The sequence below is a fragment of the Cervus canadensis genome, chromosome 7, assembly GCF_019320065.1.
Source record: "Cervus canadensis isolate Bull #8, Minnesota chromosome 7, ASM1932006v1, whole genome shotgun sequence".
NCBI classification, from domain to species: Eukaryota; Metazoa; Chordata; class Mammalia; order Artiodactyla; family Cervidae; genus Cervus; species Cervus canadensis.
In genome coordinates this window covers 62,063,788-62,081,080 of record NC_057392.1, presented here as the reverse complement: position 1 = coordinate 62,081,080, position 17,293 = coordinate 62,063,788, and the positions used below count along the sequence as shown (strand labels likewise).

General features: G+C 35.0%; 1 protein-coding gene across 1 annotated transcript in view; it reads right to left on the bottom strand.

The window, feature by feature from the left end:
• CCDC39 (coiled-coil domain containing 39) overlaps positions 1-17,293 on the bottom strand; it is a 53,800-nt gene that overhangs the window by 19,899 nt on the left and 16,608 nt on the right. Inside the window, exons 7-13 of the mRNA XM_043473650.1 lie at positions 15,553-15,744; positions 12,909-13,012; positions 12,459-12,591; positions 9,813-10,007; positions 8,828-8,992; positions 6,017-6,154; positions 1,498-1,706 (exon numbers count right to left, since the gene is read on the bottom strand). Coding sequence (XP_043329585.1) covers positions 1,498-1,706; positions 6,017-6,154; positions 8,828-8,992; positions 9,813-10,007; positions 12,459-12,591; positions 12,909-13,012; positions 15,553-15,744 — 1,136 coding nt within the window. The remainder of the gene's footprint in view (positions 1-1,497; positions 1,707-6,016; positions 6,155-8,827; positions 8,993-9,812; positions 10,008-12,458; positions 12,592-12,908; positions 13,013-15,552; positions 15,745-17,293) is intronic.

Sequence of the window (17,293 nt, the reverse complement as noted above, 5' to 3'; positions counted from 1 at the left end):
ACAAAATCTAGATACATACAAAATATAATATGTGACAGTTACATTTACTACAGGAAGGTGCGTTAGTTTAACTTTGAAAAAGCAATCAATATACAGTTTTCAATTATACTAACAGATTGAAGAAGCTATATCATATCAACGACTGAAAAAAAAACACATAATAAAAGTCAACATTCATTTCTGATTAAACAAATTAAAACAACCTCTTAGCAAAGAATGAAAATAGATGGGATCTCTCTTAATATTGTAAAAAGAATCTCAAAAAACACTATAGTAAACTTGATACTTAATGATAAAACAATGAACACCTTCCCTTTGAGATCAAGCATCTGCAAGACAAGGGTGCCTGCAATCACCATTACTATTAGGCATTGAACCAGAGGTTAAATAGCAAGGACAAGAAAGCAAGAACAAGAAAAGTTATAGAGGTTGAAAAGGAAGACACAAAACTGTTGTTTGCAAATAATGTCAATTGAATACCTGGAAGGTAGAATCTACAGATCAACTGTTAGAATTAATAAAAGTTAAAGCAGGTTGCTGAATACTTAATATATAGAAACCAACTGCATTTCTATATACTAGCAACAAATCAAATATGAAATGCTTTATAAAGAGATAACATTGACAGTAACATTTAAAAAGTAGCATGTATCCAGAAATAAATCTTATACAAGATAGGTGAAATCTCTAGGGGAAAATTGCTTCAATAAATGCAGCTATTGGGTATCCATAAGGGAAAGTATGTTATTGGACCCTTGGGTATGCGTGCATACTCAGTTGCTTCAGTCATGATCGACTCTGTGCAACCCCACAGTCATAGCCCAATAGGCTTCTCTGTCCATGGGATTTTCCTGGAAAGAATACTGGAGTGAGTTGCCATGCTCTTTTCCAGGGGATCTTCCCAACCCAGGGGGGATCTTGGGTCCCCCTGCAGGATCCTGAACCCGCATCTCCTGCATCTCCTGCATTGCAGGCAGATCCATAAGGGAAAGCAGGTTATTGAACCCTTACCACAAACTATATACAAAACTAAATTCCAAGGGGATTGGTGATCTTAACGTAAAGTGATAAATCTGCAGAACAAGGAGTTAACCTAAAGAAAGAAAGAGAGAGAGAAGCATAGGTTTGCTGCTAAAATATGGCCTATGTATTATATTAATCTTCCCTGGTGGTTCAAACAGTAAAGATTCTGCCTGCATTGCTGGAGACCCAGGTTCGATCCCTGGGTCGAGAAGATCCCTTGGAGAAGGAAATGACTACCCACTCCAGTATTCTTGCCTGGAGAATTCCATGGACAGAGGAGCCTGGCTACAGTCTATGGGGTGGCAAAAGAGTCAGACACGACTGAGTACACACACACACATTATATTAATAGCCTTTTCGAACAAATAAGAAAAAGATGGACATCCAAGGTGGTGGAGGGAGCAGTCAGTTCTTCTAACAATACTCTTATGTTTTCAAACTTCATTAGCAATATTTAAAAATTCTAATTATTACCTTATATTTTGCCGTTCTTGATCAACATATCTTATTTGTGATGCAAGCATTGTTTTGTGAACCTTAATTTCTTCGGTCCTTTCTTCCATAGCTGTGTGTAATTGTTGTTTTCTTTTTTCCAGAGAAAGAACTTCTTCTGCCTTACTGTGAAGCAGTTCTCGAGTACGTTTAACCTCAAGTTTTAAAAGATTGTCTTCAATCATCAAATCCTATCAACATAACAAAATCATCAAATATTGAAACAATTATTTGTATAACCAATCCAAAATATGTTTCTTTTCTATTGCTACAAAAGTCAAACTTGAAAATAGAATTTTTTCCAATTTGACCATTTTCCAAGATATTAATTAGGGTTAAGTTTAGATTGCTCTGAGTCATAACTCTGCCTTTCCCTTTTAAGAGAAGGGTTTATGACTATTCCAGCTTTTATTATAATGTAATTGTAAATTCAAGTTTTACTATTAATAAAAAAACAAAAAGAAGTTATTCCTAAAATTGAAAGTTACAATATCCAGAAAATATATGATGCCCTATGGATAAGAATTTTTATATTTTAAACTAATTCTTACAAGATAATGTGTAAATACACTGAGGAAACCAGATCTGAAAGAGACATGTGCACCCCAATGTTCATCGCAGCACTGTTTATAATAGCCAGGACATGGAAGCAACCTAGATGCCCATCAGCAGACGAATGGATAAGGAAGCTGTGGTACATATACACCATGGAATATTCCTCAGCCGTTAAAAAGAATTCATTTGAATCAGTTCTAATGAGATGGATGAAACTGGAGCCCATTATACAGAGTGAAGTAAGCCAGAAAGATAAAGACCAATACAGCATACTAATGCATATATATGGAATTTAAAAAGATGGTAACAATAACCTATATGCAAAACAGAAAAAGAGACACAGATGTACAGAACAGACTTTTGGACTCTGTGGGAGAAGGCGAGGGTGGGATGTTCTGAGAGAATAGCATTGAAACAAGTATACTATCAAGGGTGAAACAGATCACCAGCCCAGGTTGGATGCATGAGACAAGTGCTCAGGGCTGGTGCACTGGGAAGACCCAGAGGGATGGGGTGAGGAGGGGGGTGGGAGGGGGGTTCAGGATGGGGAATACATGTAAATCCATGGCTGATTCATGTCAATATATGGCAAAAACCACCAAAAAGAAAAAAGAAGTGGACTTGAAAATGAAAAAAAAAAGATAATGTGTAAATACATTTTTATTTTAAAATAGTTCAATCATAAGTAGAATACTGAAAGAGAGTCAAGAGTAGAATAGAGCACAGAAGCAGAAGAGATTAAGAAGAGGTGGCAGGAATATGAAGAACTGTACAAAAAAGATCTTAACGACCCGAATAACCACAATGTTGTGGTCACTCACCTAGACTTGGACATCCTGAAGTGTGAAGTGGGTCTTAGGAAGCATTACTACAAACAAAGCTAGTGGAGGTGACTGAATTCCAGCTGAGCTATTTCAAATCCTAAAAGATTAAGACTTAAAGTACTGCACTAAATACACCAGCAAATTTGGAAAACTTACAAGTGACCACAGGACTGGAAAAGTCAGTTTTCATTCGAATCCCAAAGAAGGGCAATGCCAAAGAACGTTTAAACTACCATGCAATTGTACTCATTTCACATGCTATCAAAATTATGCTCAAAATCCCTCAAGCTAGGCATTAATAGTATGTGAACCAAGAATGTCTAGATATGCAAGCTGGGTTTCAAAGAGGCAGAGGAACCAGAGATCAAATTGCCAATATGTCTTGAATCATGGAGAAAGCAAAGGAGTTCCAAAAAAAAAAAAAAAAAATCTGCTTAACTACACTAAAGCTTACTGCGTGGTTCAAAATAAACTGTGGAAAATTCTTAAAGAGATGGGAGTACCAGACCACCTTACCTGCCTCTGAGAAACCTGGTATGCAGGTCAAGAAGCAACAATTAGAACCAGACATGGAACAACTGACTGGTTCAAAATTGGAAAAGGAGTATGACAAGACTGTATATTGTCACCCTGATTATTTAACTTACATGCAGAGTACATCATGTGAAACGCTGGGCTGGAGGAAGCACAAGCTGCAATCAAGATTGCTGGGAGAAATATCGACAACCTGAGATATACAGATGATACCACTCTAATGGCAAAAAGTGAAGAGGAACTAAAGAGCCTCTTGATGATGTGAAAGAGGAGAGTGAAAAAGCTGGCTTGAAATTCAACATTCAAAAAAGTAAGATCATGGCATCCAGTCCCATCACTTAATGGCAAATAGAGGTGGGAAAACTGGAAGCGGTGACGGATCAGATTTTCTTAGACTCCAGAATCACTGCAGACAGTCACTTCAGCCATGAAATTAAAAGGGAAGCTATGACAAACCTTACCTGGTGACTCAGTGGTAAAGAATCTGCCTGCCAGTACAAGAGATGTAAGTTCAATCTCTGGGTTGAGAAGATCCCCTGGAGAAGAAAATGGCAACCTGCTCCAGTTCATGCCTGGGAAATCCCATGGACAGAGGAGCCTAGTGGGCTCCATGGAGTCACATGGAGTCCATGGAGTCACAAAGAGTCGGACATGACTTAGTAACTAAACAACAACAATGACAAACCTAGACAGTGTATTATAAAAGCAGAAACACCACTTTGCCAACAAAGGTCCGTATAGTTAAAGCTGTGGTTTTTCCAGCAGTCATTATGGATATGAGAGTTGGACCATTAAAGAAGGTTGAGAGCCGAAGAAGAATTGATGCTTTCGAACTGTGGTGTTGGAGAAGACTCTTGAGAGTCCCTTGGACTGCAAGGAGATCAAACCAGGCAATTCTAAAGGAAATCAACCCTGAATATTCATTGGTAGGACTCAATAAAGCTGAAGCTCTAATACTTTCACCACCTGATGCAAAGAGCCAACTTGTTGGAAAAGACTTTGATGCTGGGAAAGATTGAAGGCAGGAGGAGAAGAGGATGATAGAGGATGAGACAGTCAGATAGCATCACTAACCAATGGACCTGAGTTTGAGCAAGCTCCAGCAGTTGACGATGTACGAGGAAGCCTGGCTTGCTGTAGTCCACGGGGTTGCAAAGAGTCAGATATAGCTTAGTGACTGAACAACAACAGAGTACGGACACAAGATCACACTTAGCAGATCAATTTTCAGAAGAGAAAGCCCAGAAAAAATACTCCAGAATATAAGATTTTACTATTTCAAGACAAAGCTTGTTATTTAGAGCAAAGATTAAACCCCTGTATCTCACATGTACCAGAAATAAATTCCAGATGAATGAAAGAACTTAATGTAAGAGATGAAACCAAATGCAGCCATTAGAAATAGTAAATATTTTTAGTGTGACTAAAAAGTTTCTAAGCATAAAAATTATACAGGGAAAAACACTTAAACATATGATGTTTAAAGAAAGTTTTATGGAAAAAAACTGAATAGAAGTTTAAAGACAATGAGACAAATACTTATGAGTTAATATACGAAGATCTTTTGCCAAGTATTTTAAAAATATAAACCACCTAATGGAAATATATGCAAGAAAATGAACTAGAAATCTAAAAGAAAAATTATGGAAAATAACATAGCAGAAAAAAATGCTTAAACATTTTCAATGAAACATAAATATTTTAAATTTTATGCTTAAAATGTTTTAAAATGTCACTAACTTTAAAATGCAGGCTTCCCTGGTGACTCAGATGGTAAAGCATCTGCCTGCAATGTGGGAGACCCGGGTTTAATCCCTGGGTTGGGAAGATCCCCTGGAGAAGGAAATGGCAACCCACTCCAGTACTCTTGCCTGGAAAATTTCATGGACGGAGGAGCCTGATAGACTACAGTCCATGGGGTTGCAGAGAGTCGGACATGACTGAACGATTTCACTTCACTCACAACTTTAAAATGCAGACTAAAAACAATGAAATACCATATTTGCCCATCAAACTAACAGTAATTTTATACATTATTATCCAGCCCTGGTGGTGGTGAATAAAATAGAATGCTTATACATTGCTGGTGGGAGTATTAATTGAACTTTCTAGAAGGCAAATGGCTTGAAAATAATTTCAAGATACTAGAAATATACATTCTTTTGAACCATAATTATACAGCTAGAAATTTATCCTAAGGAATTATGTGAACAACTATACAAAGAAATATGTGCACAGTACATGAGAGTACTATCTATAATAGCCAAGCACTGGAAAAAATACATATCCAAAAATAGATGGTCAAATAAATTATAGTAACTTCATGCAATGGAGTGTAGGAAGTCTTTAAAGATACTTAATGTTTAGAAAACATGTATCATATATTTTTAAATTTTTGAATACAATATATAAATCTATTTTCTTTAAAAGACTAAAAGATGATAATATACTATAACACTGCTTATTATCTGTACAGTGATTATATTGACATTTTTTCCTTTATAATTTGGTATATTTAAAATTTTTTCTACAATTAGCATGAAAATATGTGGGTTTTAATATTATATATAAACATGACTTTATTGCACCTGTTTGAAAGCTTTGGCTTTAGTAAGTTCTTTCTCTGATCTGTCATTGAAAAGGGTTAGTTCATTTATTTTGGTCATGAGGGACTGTTTTTCATCACGATATTTACTATTCGACTTCTTGGTAAAGTAAAGATCATTCTGTAAAAAGGAAAAAAGGTACATAAATACATATTTTAAATAACAATATTAAATGCATGACACACTGAATTATATGCTCCATTAAATATTTATAATAATCAGATTTTTAAACCTCATCCCTTCATACTCTGACATCTCTAATAGGATATACATGGATATTCACATAGAAACACTTTCATTTTTATTATTTGTTGATGTTTGGGTTCAGTTTGATTTTAGTAATTCTAAGAAATATCATGTATGATTACCGTTCAAACTGAATTATTAAGTGATTGCCATTTAGGGGAAGACAAGGGAGGGCAGAGTTTGAGTTTTGTTTAAATACAGGGTCCACCTTCTGGATTCCATCATTTGATTCAACCCAAGGTCAGAAGGTAAAAATGTTAACAGTCTGAGAAAGCATAGGGTTTTGGTTAACTACAAGCTCTGGAATTAGATGGCCTTCATTACTTATCAGCCATCCAACACCAGCGGGCAACCTATTCTTCCTTAGTTTCCTCATTTCTAAAATGGAGATGATAACAACACCTACCTACCTGGGCTGTTGTGGAGGGTTAAAAAAGTTACTGTAATATATGCAACAATGTTTGACACAGGGAAATGTTGTTATGATTATTATTACGTATATAATCACATGTTGCTGAAGAGAAAAATGCTAGATAAGATCTAATTCCATTGAATGAATGACTGGGTCATACATTCATACAGTTTTCCAGCTTTATACAAGTTTGCACCCTCCCTGCCACCCAGAACTAGAATGAGGTTTGCTCTCTTTGTCCTCCTTAGTCCCTGTTAGGGGACCCAAAACAAAACGCTTCTAGTGCCAAGATCTCTCTCCCTTGTCCCTCTCTCTCCCTCTCTCCCTTGCTTCCTCCCTCCCCTACCTTTCTCACTGCCTGTATTTCTCTGAACAATCAGAACCTAAGATTGAAGCAAGACAGTAAGATTTTTTTTTCACATAAAGATATGACTTCAAAAAATTAACTTTTAGAATTAAAATATTAATTTAAGGTAATTTTCAACTAGAGGAAATTTGTTTGTTACTCAAAATAAGAGATGGAGTGGCATGGGAAAGAGAATGTAGAATGACTTTACAATCTAACGCTACTATCGAGAAGAGAAAACCTTCATTAGACACTTAACCAGCTTTAATATCTTTAAAAATTCACTTGTATGTCTATTAATTTATTTACCTCTCTGTCAAAACCAGAGTTGGGATAGGCATAAGTACTAGCCTACTGCATCATGGACAGAGCCCCACAGTAGTTAAAACGGGGAACACTAGAACCACTCTCACACAGCAAAACAGACACAATTGAGTTAGCATCAAAAAACACATCCAGATACGAATGTCATCCTCCTATCATTCTATAGCACTAATAGTCTCATATTCTGTATAATTAAAACAATACCATTTATTGAGAACCTGCTAAAGGCACTGTGTTAAGATACACATTGCTTCTAATTCTCCCAAATGTCCTAAAATAATATCAAATATTGTTTTCCATTTAAAAATGAGTAAACTGAGACTCAGAAAACTTAAAAAAGCAGCACTGTGCTGTGTAAGTCACTTCAGTTGTGCCCAACTCTGTGTGACCCTAAGGACTGCAGCCTTCCAGGCTCCTCTGTCCATGGGATTCTCCAGGCAAGAATACTGGAGTGGGTTGCCATGCCTTCCTCCAGGGGAGCTTCCCAATCCAGGTAGTTAGGTATAACCTTGACATTCAAAACCAGTTCTGATTCCAAAACATGTGCTCCTATTACTAAACCAAGGAAATAGTCTTTTAAAAATTTAATCAGGCTATAAACCACTCAAAACCAATATTTTGTCATGTTGAATTTTTTTTTTTCTTTCCTAATTTAAAAAAGTAATAGCTCCCTTTCACCTTTGTAGCCCTTAAGGAATTCAGGGCAATTTTTCATTTAACCACTAGAAGACATTCATCACTAGCCTTTCCAGCTGTTCAACATTTAAAATTGGAACTCTCCCCCCAATTCAGATTCATGCTTTCAGGCCTTCATTCTTGCCAGTTAAACTTTAGCATAGGTTCTACATTACATAGGTTCCCCTAACACAGGTTTAATATTACCATAAACATATTAAAGTACCTAAGGATGAAGAACATTTTTAACCTTATTAACAAAATATAGAGTCATATGAAATATGTAACTAAGTAAATATTTGAATAACAAAAGAAGACCCATAAAAGAGCAGCTTCTTTTAGATGCTACTTCAGTGATAAAAAGCAATCAAGTTATTATGGGAGGAGACACATAATAGAAACTAGAACTTATCAATGTTTTAAATCATGTACCATTTAAGACTATTTTTAAGTCACATGGACCAAGGATCAAATCCTCACTGTGAAATCATGAACAAGTTACTTAATCTGGAAAACAGGTAATAATATCTTCCTCACATTTATAAGGATTAAATGAAATAAAACACTAAAGCCATAAACATAGCATACAGCAAATGCATAGTCAATGGTAACGTTATTTTCATATTTCCATATGAGAATGTAAGCACAGAAATATGGGCATTAGTTCATACATTTATTACATATGTGGGTAGCTTGGCAATCATCCTATCCAAAGTCTTAGGAACATGTTGACGTAAAATGACTAATAACTAGGATATTTAAAGCATAAAAAGTATTTTAGCTAAGTTACATGAAGCTTCTTGATCTGTGTTTCCAAAAGGCAAAGTGCAGATTTTTTCTCTTCCAATGTCTTCTGAAGTTCAACAGTTTTTACTTCAAGGGCTTGTTTTTCTTCTGAATTAATTTCTCCCTTTAAGCGCGACATTCGGCGTTCTACTTGTTGAATGTAAAAATCCTGTTACAGGTTTTAAAGAAAGTTAGTAGGGAGAAACAGTTAAAACCATTTTTGTAGATGCCAACAAGCTGTAAATATTTTCATGAGTTTGGTCTGATGTCATCCTTTACTAAAGTCACTTTAATTCTTTAGTGATGAAGTCCTTCTTACTCCAAGGGGAGAAACAGTAAACTATTCTTCAATAACCAGAGTATATGATAATAACACACAACTAATCTGAAAATATAATAGAGCAGTTAGGTGGGTATTTATTGTACTATCATGATAGAACATCAGTAAATCTACTAGATTTACATGGACATGGACTTTTGAGGGTATTTTTCTACAGAGTACAAAAAACAGTCACAGACTGTTAGCCATGAAAGGCTCAAATATGATGAACTTTTAAACAATATTTTGAAAATTATACTTCAGCATCTGTAATTCTGAGAAATTAAGAATATATTAGATGCAGAAATTAAGATGGAGAGAGGGAGGACATTAAGAAATTAACATGGGACAGAATACGTAAAGAGAACCAAAAAGGAAAACTTAAAAAATACTTTTAACCTATTGGGGAGTCTGATGTATGCACAACATACAGTTTTGCAGGGGTTTTAGGAGTTCGTTTTGTTGTTGTTTTTTTGGCTGCACCGTGCAGCATGTGGGATCTTAGTTCCTTGGCCAGAGATGAAACCCACACCCCCTGCAGTCTGTAGCATCTGTCTACGCCCCCCAACCTCAAGAGTTCATAGAAATCTTTTTCTTAGGACACTGCAGTATCTTGACCATCACAATTATGACAAATCAATATGAAGACATTCATAAGAGTAACATCTACCTGAGTGTACATAATTTCTTGCTGCTGCAAAGTTTCAAAGTCCAGTTTATGTAACTGATGGTTGAGGTGCTTTAGAGAAGAACGGGTTCCTTCAATTTCAGATACAAGAGCTTTTTCTTTCATTGTTTCAGTCTGTAATTCCTGAACTTTCTTAAATAACACATCTTTCACTATGTTCAACTGAACTTCTACTTCCTGATAATAAGAATAACAATGATTAATGTAATATAATATCTTTAAATGTTTTACTGAATGAATATTATAATTTAGGGGCTCATCAATGAACCCTCATTTTAGCCCTAGAGAGTATAAAGCCCTTCTTACAATTTCAACACATTCCCAACACTGCTTGTAGTCTACTCTTGTCCACTATTCCTGTATCATATACCTTGATATGTCATCTACCCTATGTCACCTTAGCCTTAGAACTTGACCATTTTTCACTGGTTTCTTTAAAACATAAAATACACTGAAGACACACAGCTTATAAGTTCCCAAAGTTTACTAAAGTCTTGAAAATGTTAAGGGAAGATTTCTCCCACCTTCTTTGCAGCACTATCCAGTGGTGAGCAGATAAATGCTTAACCACCAGGTTTCTGGTAGATGGGAGGTTAGGAGGAAGAGGCTGATTTCCATAATTATTTATATTCCCACTAAGGCCAACTTTAAGCTACTCACATGATTCCTCTAAATGCAAAGCTGGGAAGAGATATGCAGTTGCAGATCATTATGCAGTATATCTACTATACAGATACAATAGTCGGACACAACTTGGTGATTGAACAACAACACTATACAGATATGATAGATGTTAGTAATTTTAAGTAACCTTAAAAGCATAGACAACAGTAAAGTGTAGAAAACTAATATAGAAGTGATATGCGCTGAGTACTTTTTTACTTTGTTTTTAATATAATTTATTTAATAGTGAGTATATATAATTTGATTTTTAATAGTAGCTACATTTAGCAGCTGACTTATAAAATTCCAGAAAATTTAACTATCAGCTTTTGTGAGCTGGTAAGTACTAGCACCAACACTACTGGCACTATTCCTTACTCACATCTTACCTGCAGCTGACTTCCCTACCCATGCAGCCCACTAGGAAACAGAAACCAGTATCCCATTTTCACTTCTCCCTTCTCAGGAGGCAGGTCTATCTTGACCTCAAAGTGTCACACTAATGTATTCTAGGCTTCAAATAGATCTCACATGCCAAGATCTAGTGAAAGCTCTCATTTTAGAATGTTGAAATAATTTCCCTCTGTGCTCTTATACCCAGGTAAGCATATTTCTCTTTGGCTTCCAATGAACCTCAATATGAAGCAAAGCAATCTGTGATTGGTACATCTGAATTTTCCCAAATCAAGAAACCTAATCTGATATACAAGCTTATAAAATACATTGCTTTTCATATAATAGAAAATTTTCACTGGGTTCAGGACCTTCTCAATGACTGCCTGGCTGAATTTTAAAGTCAGTGCCTGGTGGTAAATAAGTCAGCAAAACATATAGGGCTGAGATTTTTCCCAAACAAGCAAACAAAAGCCCATGAACACAGCCCTGCTCACACATGCGGCCAACCTTACTGTTTATTAATTCAGCTAATTTCTTTTCAAATATCACTTTTTAATTCTTTCTTTAGAAGGTTTATTTCATATAAAATTCACAGTCTTTAAGATTTCTGATAAGCTCCAAAACTGTCCCATTTCATGTGCTAGCAGAAAATCATGCTTTCTGAGGGGAAAAAATCACAACATTTTTTTAAATAATGTTGTATGATTTGGACTCAAATACCACTCAAATCAAGACTGTTGCATGATGTCGTCACTCAGGATTTTAAACATACAACAGCACACTGAGGAAGCTGGATTCTATCCAAATATAAATGAAACCATATTTGAAGCCTCTGCAAATGGGAGATTCTACAAGCACCTTGAGCTGCCCTTCCTCTTCTCCCATCAGACAAAAAAGAGTAAAAGCAAGAAGTAGTGCCTATACAGTGCCTATGGTGACAGGTCACACAAATCGTTTGGAGTTTTCAAAGAGGAAATGGCAAACTAGCCTTTTCCGGTTCCTCAAAAATTGGCTTTAATGCTACCAGAATGCCGAACAGATTACGGTAGAAAGGGGGTGCCAGTGAAGTTAGTCAGGTGTTAGCATTTATAAGCCCATTTACCAATAATGGTGCCAAACCGGAAGAGCTTAAAGAGACAGCAGATGCTGAAGAAATATAGGTAATGAATGCAGACCACTGGGAGGGAATTTGATCACAAACAAAAAATGATAGGCAGGTAGAAATCAGTGGTAAAACAAGGGCATTTTTCAAGATGCATTTGCAATTTAAAATACATATGGATAGCAAACAGGGACAAGGACACAGTAGGCGTTGGGAGGACATGGAATCTCAGAGGATCTACCTTTCAGAGACGACATCAAAATTAAATGCTGACAGTGAAGCAAATGGAGAATTAAGAGCTTAAAATAAAAAGAGGTTCAACAACTCAACAATCTAATTACAAAGGTGATGACCCCAGAAATCACAGCTTCATTAAAAGACCTCCTGCTCGTCTGATCTCAAGAGTCTAATTTATTCACTATTACTAAGTTTGCTGTAATTTTTTAAAAACTGAAACTAAACTTTACCTTCACACCTCTTTCTTCCTCCCTCAGCATGTCTTCCAAGTTGGTAGCTTTCTCCTCTACAGACATAGTTTTCTCAGTTATCTGCTTTAATTTTTTTCTTACAATCTGATTATGATTTTTAATTTTGCATAACCTATAGAGAATTACGAGGAAAAAGCAGAAAACATGTCTATAAAAGATATTTAATGCAAACAAACAAAGAATAGTTTATCCTAAGATTTCTTCATATAACGTGAAGCTTCTTTTGCCATAAACCTTTTAATACCGGCATATATTTAGTAGGTCATAAAAATATTGCTCCTAAGGCTTTGTTTTGAAAAACTCAGGAAAAATTGTTTAACAACTTAGTAGCTATAATTTTATAGTTATTGAAGCAAAAAAAACAATATTCAATAATTTTTCTAGAAATATTAAAAAACTACAAACATTCTTAAATATCTTTTTTCTTACCTTGCTGTTTCTTCATTAATGTCCATCTTTATTTTGGAAATATTTTTCCTCAGAGCCTCTAAATCACTGGAACTTCTATTCACAGTGGCTTTTAAAGAATCCAGCTATTTATTAGTTAACAGACAGAAATTATATATTTACTCTATATCTCGTAATTCCATTTCTGAGAATTTCTATTCTGAACACATTCATTTCTAACCTACATAACACCGACAAACATAGTAACTATATTTCTGTAACATATTTAACAATTTTTCTTTTTGATCTGATATTAAATTTCAAATGACTTGTAAGATACTGACAAATTATAGAGATCTACATATATGAGTTAAAAACACATAGAATAAAAGCTTCACAACATTGTATCTGGCAATGATTTCTTGGACATGACACCAAAGGCACAGACAAGCAAAGAAAAATAGACAAGTTTGACTTCATTAAACTAAAAATTTTTGTACAGCAAAAGTAATACCAACAGAGCAAAAAAGCAACACAAAAAATGAGGGGGAAGTATCTACAAATTATATATCTGATAAGGGACTAGTACCCAGGATATATAGGGAACTTCTAAAACTCAACATCAACAAACAAGCCTGACTCAAAAAGGGGCAAAGATCTTGAATAGATATTTCTTCAAGGAAGAGATACAAAAGGTAAATAAGCACATGAAAAAATGCTCAACATCATTAATCATTAGGTAAACAAAAATCAAAGCGACATTGAAATACCATTTCACAACCATTAATGTAGCTACCATCAAAAAACCTCAAAATAACAAGTGTGGATGAGGATGTGGAGAAATTGGAACCCTTGTGCACTGTTAGTGCAAATATCAAATAGTACTACCCCCGTATGGTAATTCTTCCAAAAATTAAAAATGTAATTATTGTTTGATCCAGCAATTCTGAGATAATTCTACACCCATGCTCACAGCAGCACTATTCATTATAGCCAAAACGGGAATGCAATCCACGGTCATTGACAGGGGAACTGATAAGCAAAATATAGTATATACACACAATGGAATAGTATTCAGCCTTAAAAAGGAACAAAATTTTGACATATGCTGTAACATGGATGACCCTTGAGGACATTATGCTAAGAAAAATAAGTGAAATAGGCCAGAAAAAGACAAGTATTTTATGACTCCATTTATATGAGGTACTTAGAGTAGCTAAAATTATACAGACAGAATGTAGAATGGTGATTTCCAGGGGCTGGGAGGACAGGGAAATGGGAAATTATTGTTCAATGGGTACAGAGTTTCTGCTTTACAAGGAAAGAGTTATGAAGATGGTTGACAGTGATGGCTATACAACATTAGTGATGTATTTAACACTAAACTGTACATCTGAAGACAGTTAAGGTGGTAAATTGTGTATGTATTTCACCACAATAAAAAAATGTTGAGAAAAAATGAAGTACTTTTTCATGTTACAGCTTATAAAAACCTTCAAAACATTATGTAAGTAAAAAAACCCTGACACAAAATGCATCATATTGTATGATGTTCAAAATAGGCAAATCCACAGAGACAAAGTAGATCAGGAGTTGCCAGGGCCTGGGTGGGAGGAGGAGAGGGACAGAAGGAAAGCCATTGCTAACGGGTATGAGGTTTCTTTTTGAAAGTCCAAAATACTCTAAAATTAAATAGTGATAGTGGTTTAACAATTCTGTAAAATACTAAAAGTTATTGAATTGTACACTTTAAGAAGGTATATTTGATATATGAATTCTATTTCAATAAATAAATTATAAATGAAAGAACCTGCATTCTTTTCTGCAATTGGTTTAAGCTTTAAAATTTTTGAGAATGAGCTATTAGCAGTGACATTTAATTTATGTAAGAAATTCACTTTTTTGCTTTTGCAAGATCTTACTTATTCTCTTCAGATAGAAAAAACTTTCCTTCTTTATCAGAAATATAAAGTATAACAACTTATAAAATGAAATGCTCTGCAATGTTCCAATTTCCCACCCAAATAGCAGTAACTTCAGATAATATGGCCTCAAGGCACAAATTTCACAAAGATCCCTTTATTGCTAACTACGGGAATTGCTAACTCTACCTATGGAATAATCCAGTTGACATGTATGCTCAAAAGAAGAAAAGACCAAAGGAGAAGATTTTATTCTCTCTCTGTTTAAAGACATTGTCCCACTACTACACTGAAATGTTTTCCCTTAACAAGGTAAAACACTGAACTTCAAGAGTAGTTCTTGCTAGAATTTGAGTGGTAAAGCCACCATATACATGTATCTCTGGAAAGACACTTCAAAATATCACCAATGTCAGTAATTCATCTTCACATTTATCCATTTGCCTTTATCTTATGATTTCCAGCTAGACCTTTCAGAAGTCTTTTCTCTTGAGTTAATAACAAAACACCATGTGTGACAGGCTAGTTGAGCACTGCACAACCCCAGGGGAACCCTTTATACCACCCATGATGTGAATGACAGCCCCCTGTTGCCTTTATCCAATCAAGGTTTCAATCGTGTACCCTAAAAGTTTGAGTTTCACAACATGAAGGGATGTAACAAAAAGAACTAGAAGGCAGGTCCTTAACAAAGGAAAGCCTTTATGCTTATCTGTATGGTTACTTGTTATAAACACACAAACCAGTCCTTTAAGTTGGCATACCTCATCCTTCAGCTGAATTCTATTAGCTTCATGACGGTGATATTCCATTCTACATTTTAAAACTTTACGATCAGCAGCAGAAATTTTTTTTTCATACTCTGTGTTATTCCCAATCTCACTTTCCAAAAACTTGATTTTTTCCTTAACCAGATTTTCTTTCTCTCTTATTTCCTGCTTTATCCTTGCTAATGCCTAGAATTTGAAATATAGGTTAAATACATGTGTAATATGACAAATAAAACTAAAACTAAAAGGAATTAAGTTTTTATAGTACTTATTTACCAAAATTTAAGGAGAGACTATTTTATTTTATTTTATTTTTAGGAGAGACTATTTTAAATGAATAAAATAAAATATTAGTATGCCACTAGTATCTATAAGCTCATATTTTTAAAGAACTCTATATTTTATTTCATCCATCTGGTACTTTGCTAAAGGGATAAGAAAAATGTCAGTCTTTTATCAACAAAAGGTGACATCTAAACAATAAAACAGTACTGAATAGTTTTCACATTTCAATGAAATTTTCCAAGACCAGTTTAACAAGACCAGTTATTTTTTTCCATTTTTTGAGAATATTACTTTTGTTATTTGTTTCAATAGGAATATCTTCATCACTCAGGTTTTGTGCTGGTCGTGGAGATACAAAATAACTAGAATATGCAAAGTAGTAACTGTGGTGTAGACAAAGTACCATGGGAGCAAAGAGATGATTGAAATCTACCCAAGAGAAATCATTAAAAGCATTACCTAAGAGGTTTCATTTGAGTCGGGCCTAAAAAGATAAGTAGGGATGCATAAATACTCTAACATGGTTAAGGTGTAGGGTGGGAGGGCAAGGATGGAATGGGGGGATGTTAAGAAAGAATGGATACAGACGACAGAGATGAAGGGTGGAAGGCAGAGGTTAGGGCCAAATGGTGAAGAATTCAACTTTTCAATTGCCATGTTAAGGAAGGTAAACTTTTAAGCAATATGGAATAAAGATCTTAGAGTTGGGGAATAAAAAGATCATATGTGGGTTTTCAGGTTATTCTGATGACAGTATGTTAGATGAGTTGGAGAGAGAAGGAAAAATCACCCTAAGATAAATTTCTTTCAAGTTTTCTGAAATAGAGTCTCACCAAACAACTAATCTCAGGAGACTGGGTCAGGGGAGACTGTTTCTGAAGCTGGTAAGTTTTAGAAATGCTACATGTAATATTGTACATATTAGCATATTAAATCAATATACATCTGAAATTCACTGCATTTTAAAACACATTATAGATTTGTTTACTCTAGTATTCCCATCTATATAACAATTAACATTCTATATTTGTAACATTCTATAGCTCTACTGTGCCCATTCAACCAAAGGATAGGTTAAAACTTCCTAAATTCGTATGTGTCAAATAATTATTCTAGAATTCCCTGCTTTATATTAATTTTTCTACCACTTAATCAGAAGCTTTAATTCCTACATTAGAGGCATTAACAGGGCAATCTATTCACAGTTAAGTTTTCATGTAGGTGATGCCACAGATCAAAAATACCACAAATCAAGAGCTAGTTGTTAAACACTTAGAGGCATCCCACTACCTATGGAACCATTTCTAAGCACCTTCCCTAGTCTTTTTCAATACATATAGCCAGGAGATGTCACCCTATGAATAAGGAATCACAGAGGATATAACAGAGAGCTGTAGGCTGTGGATTCCACCAAATCAGCAGGCTGAATAACTTTAGCTACAGGGTTGTA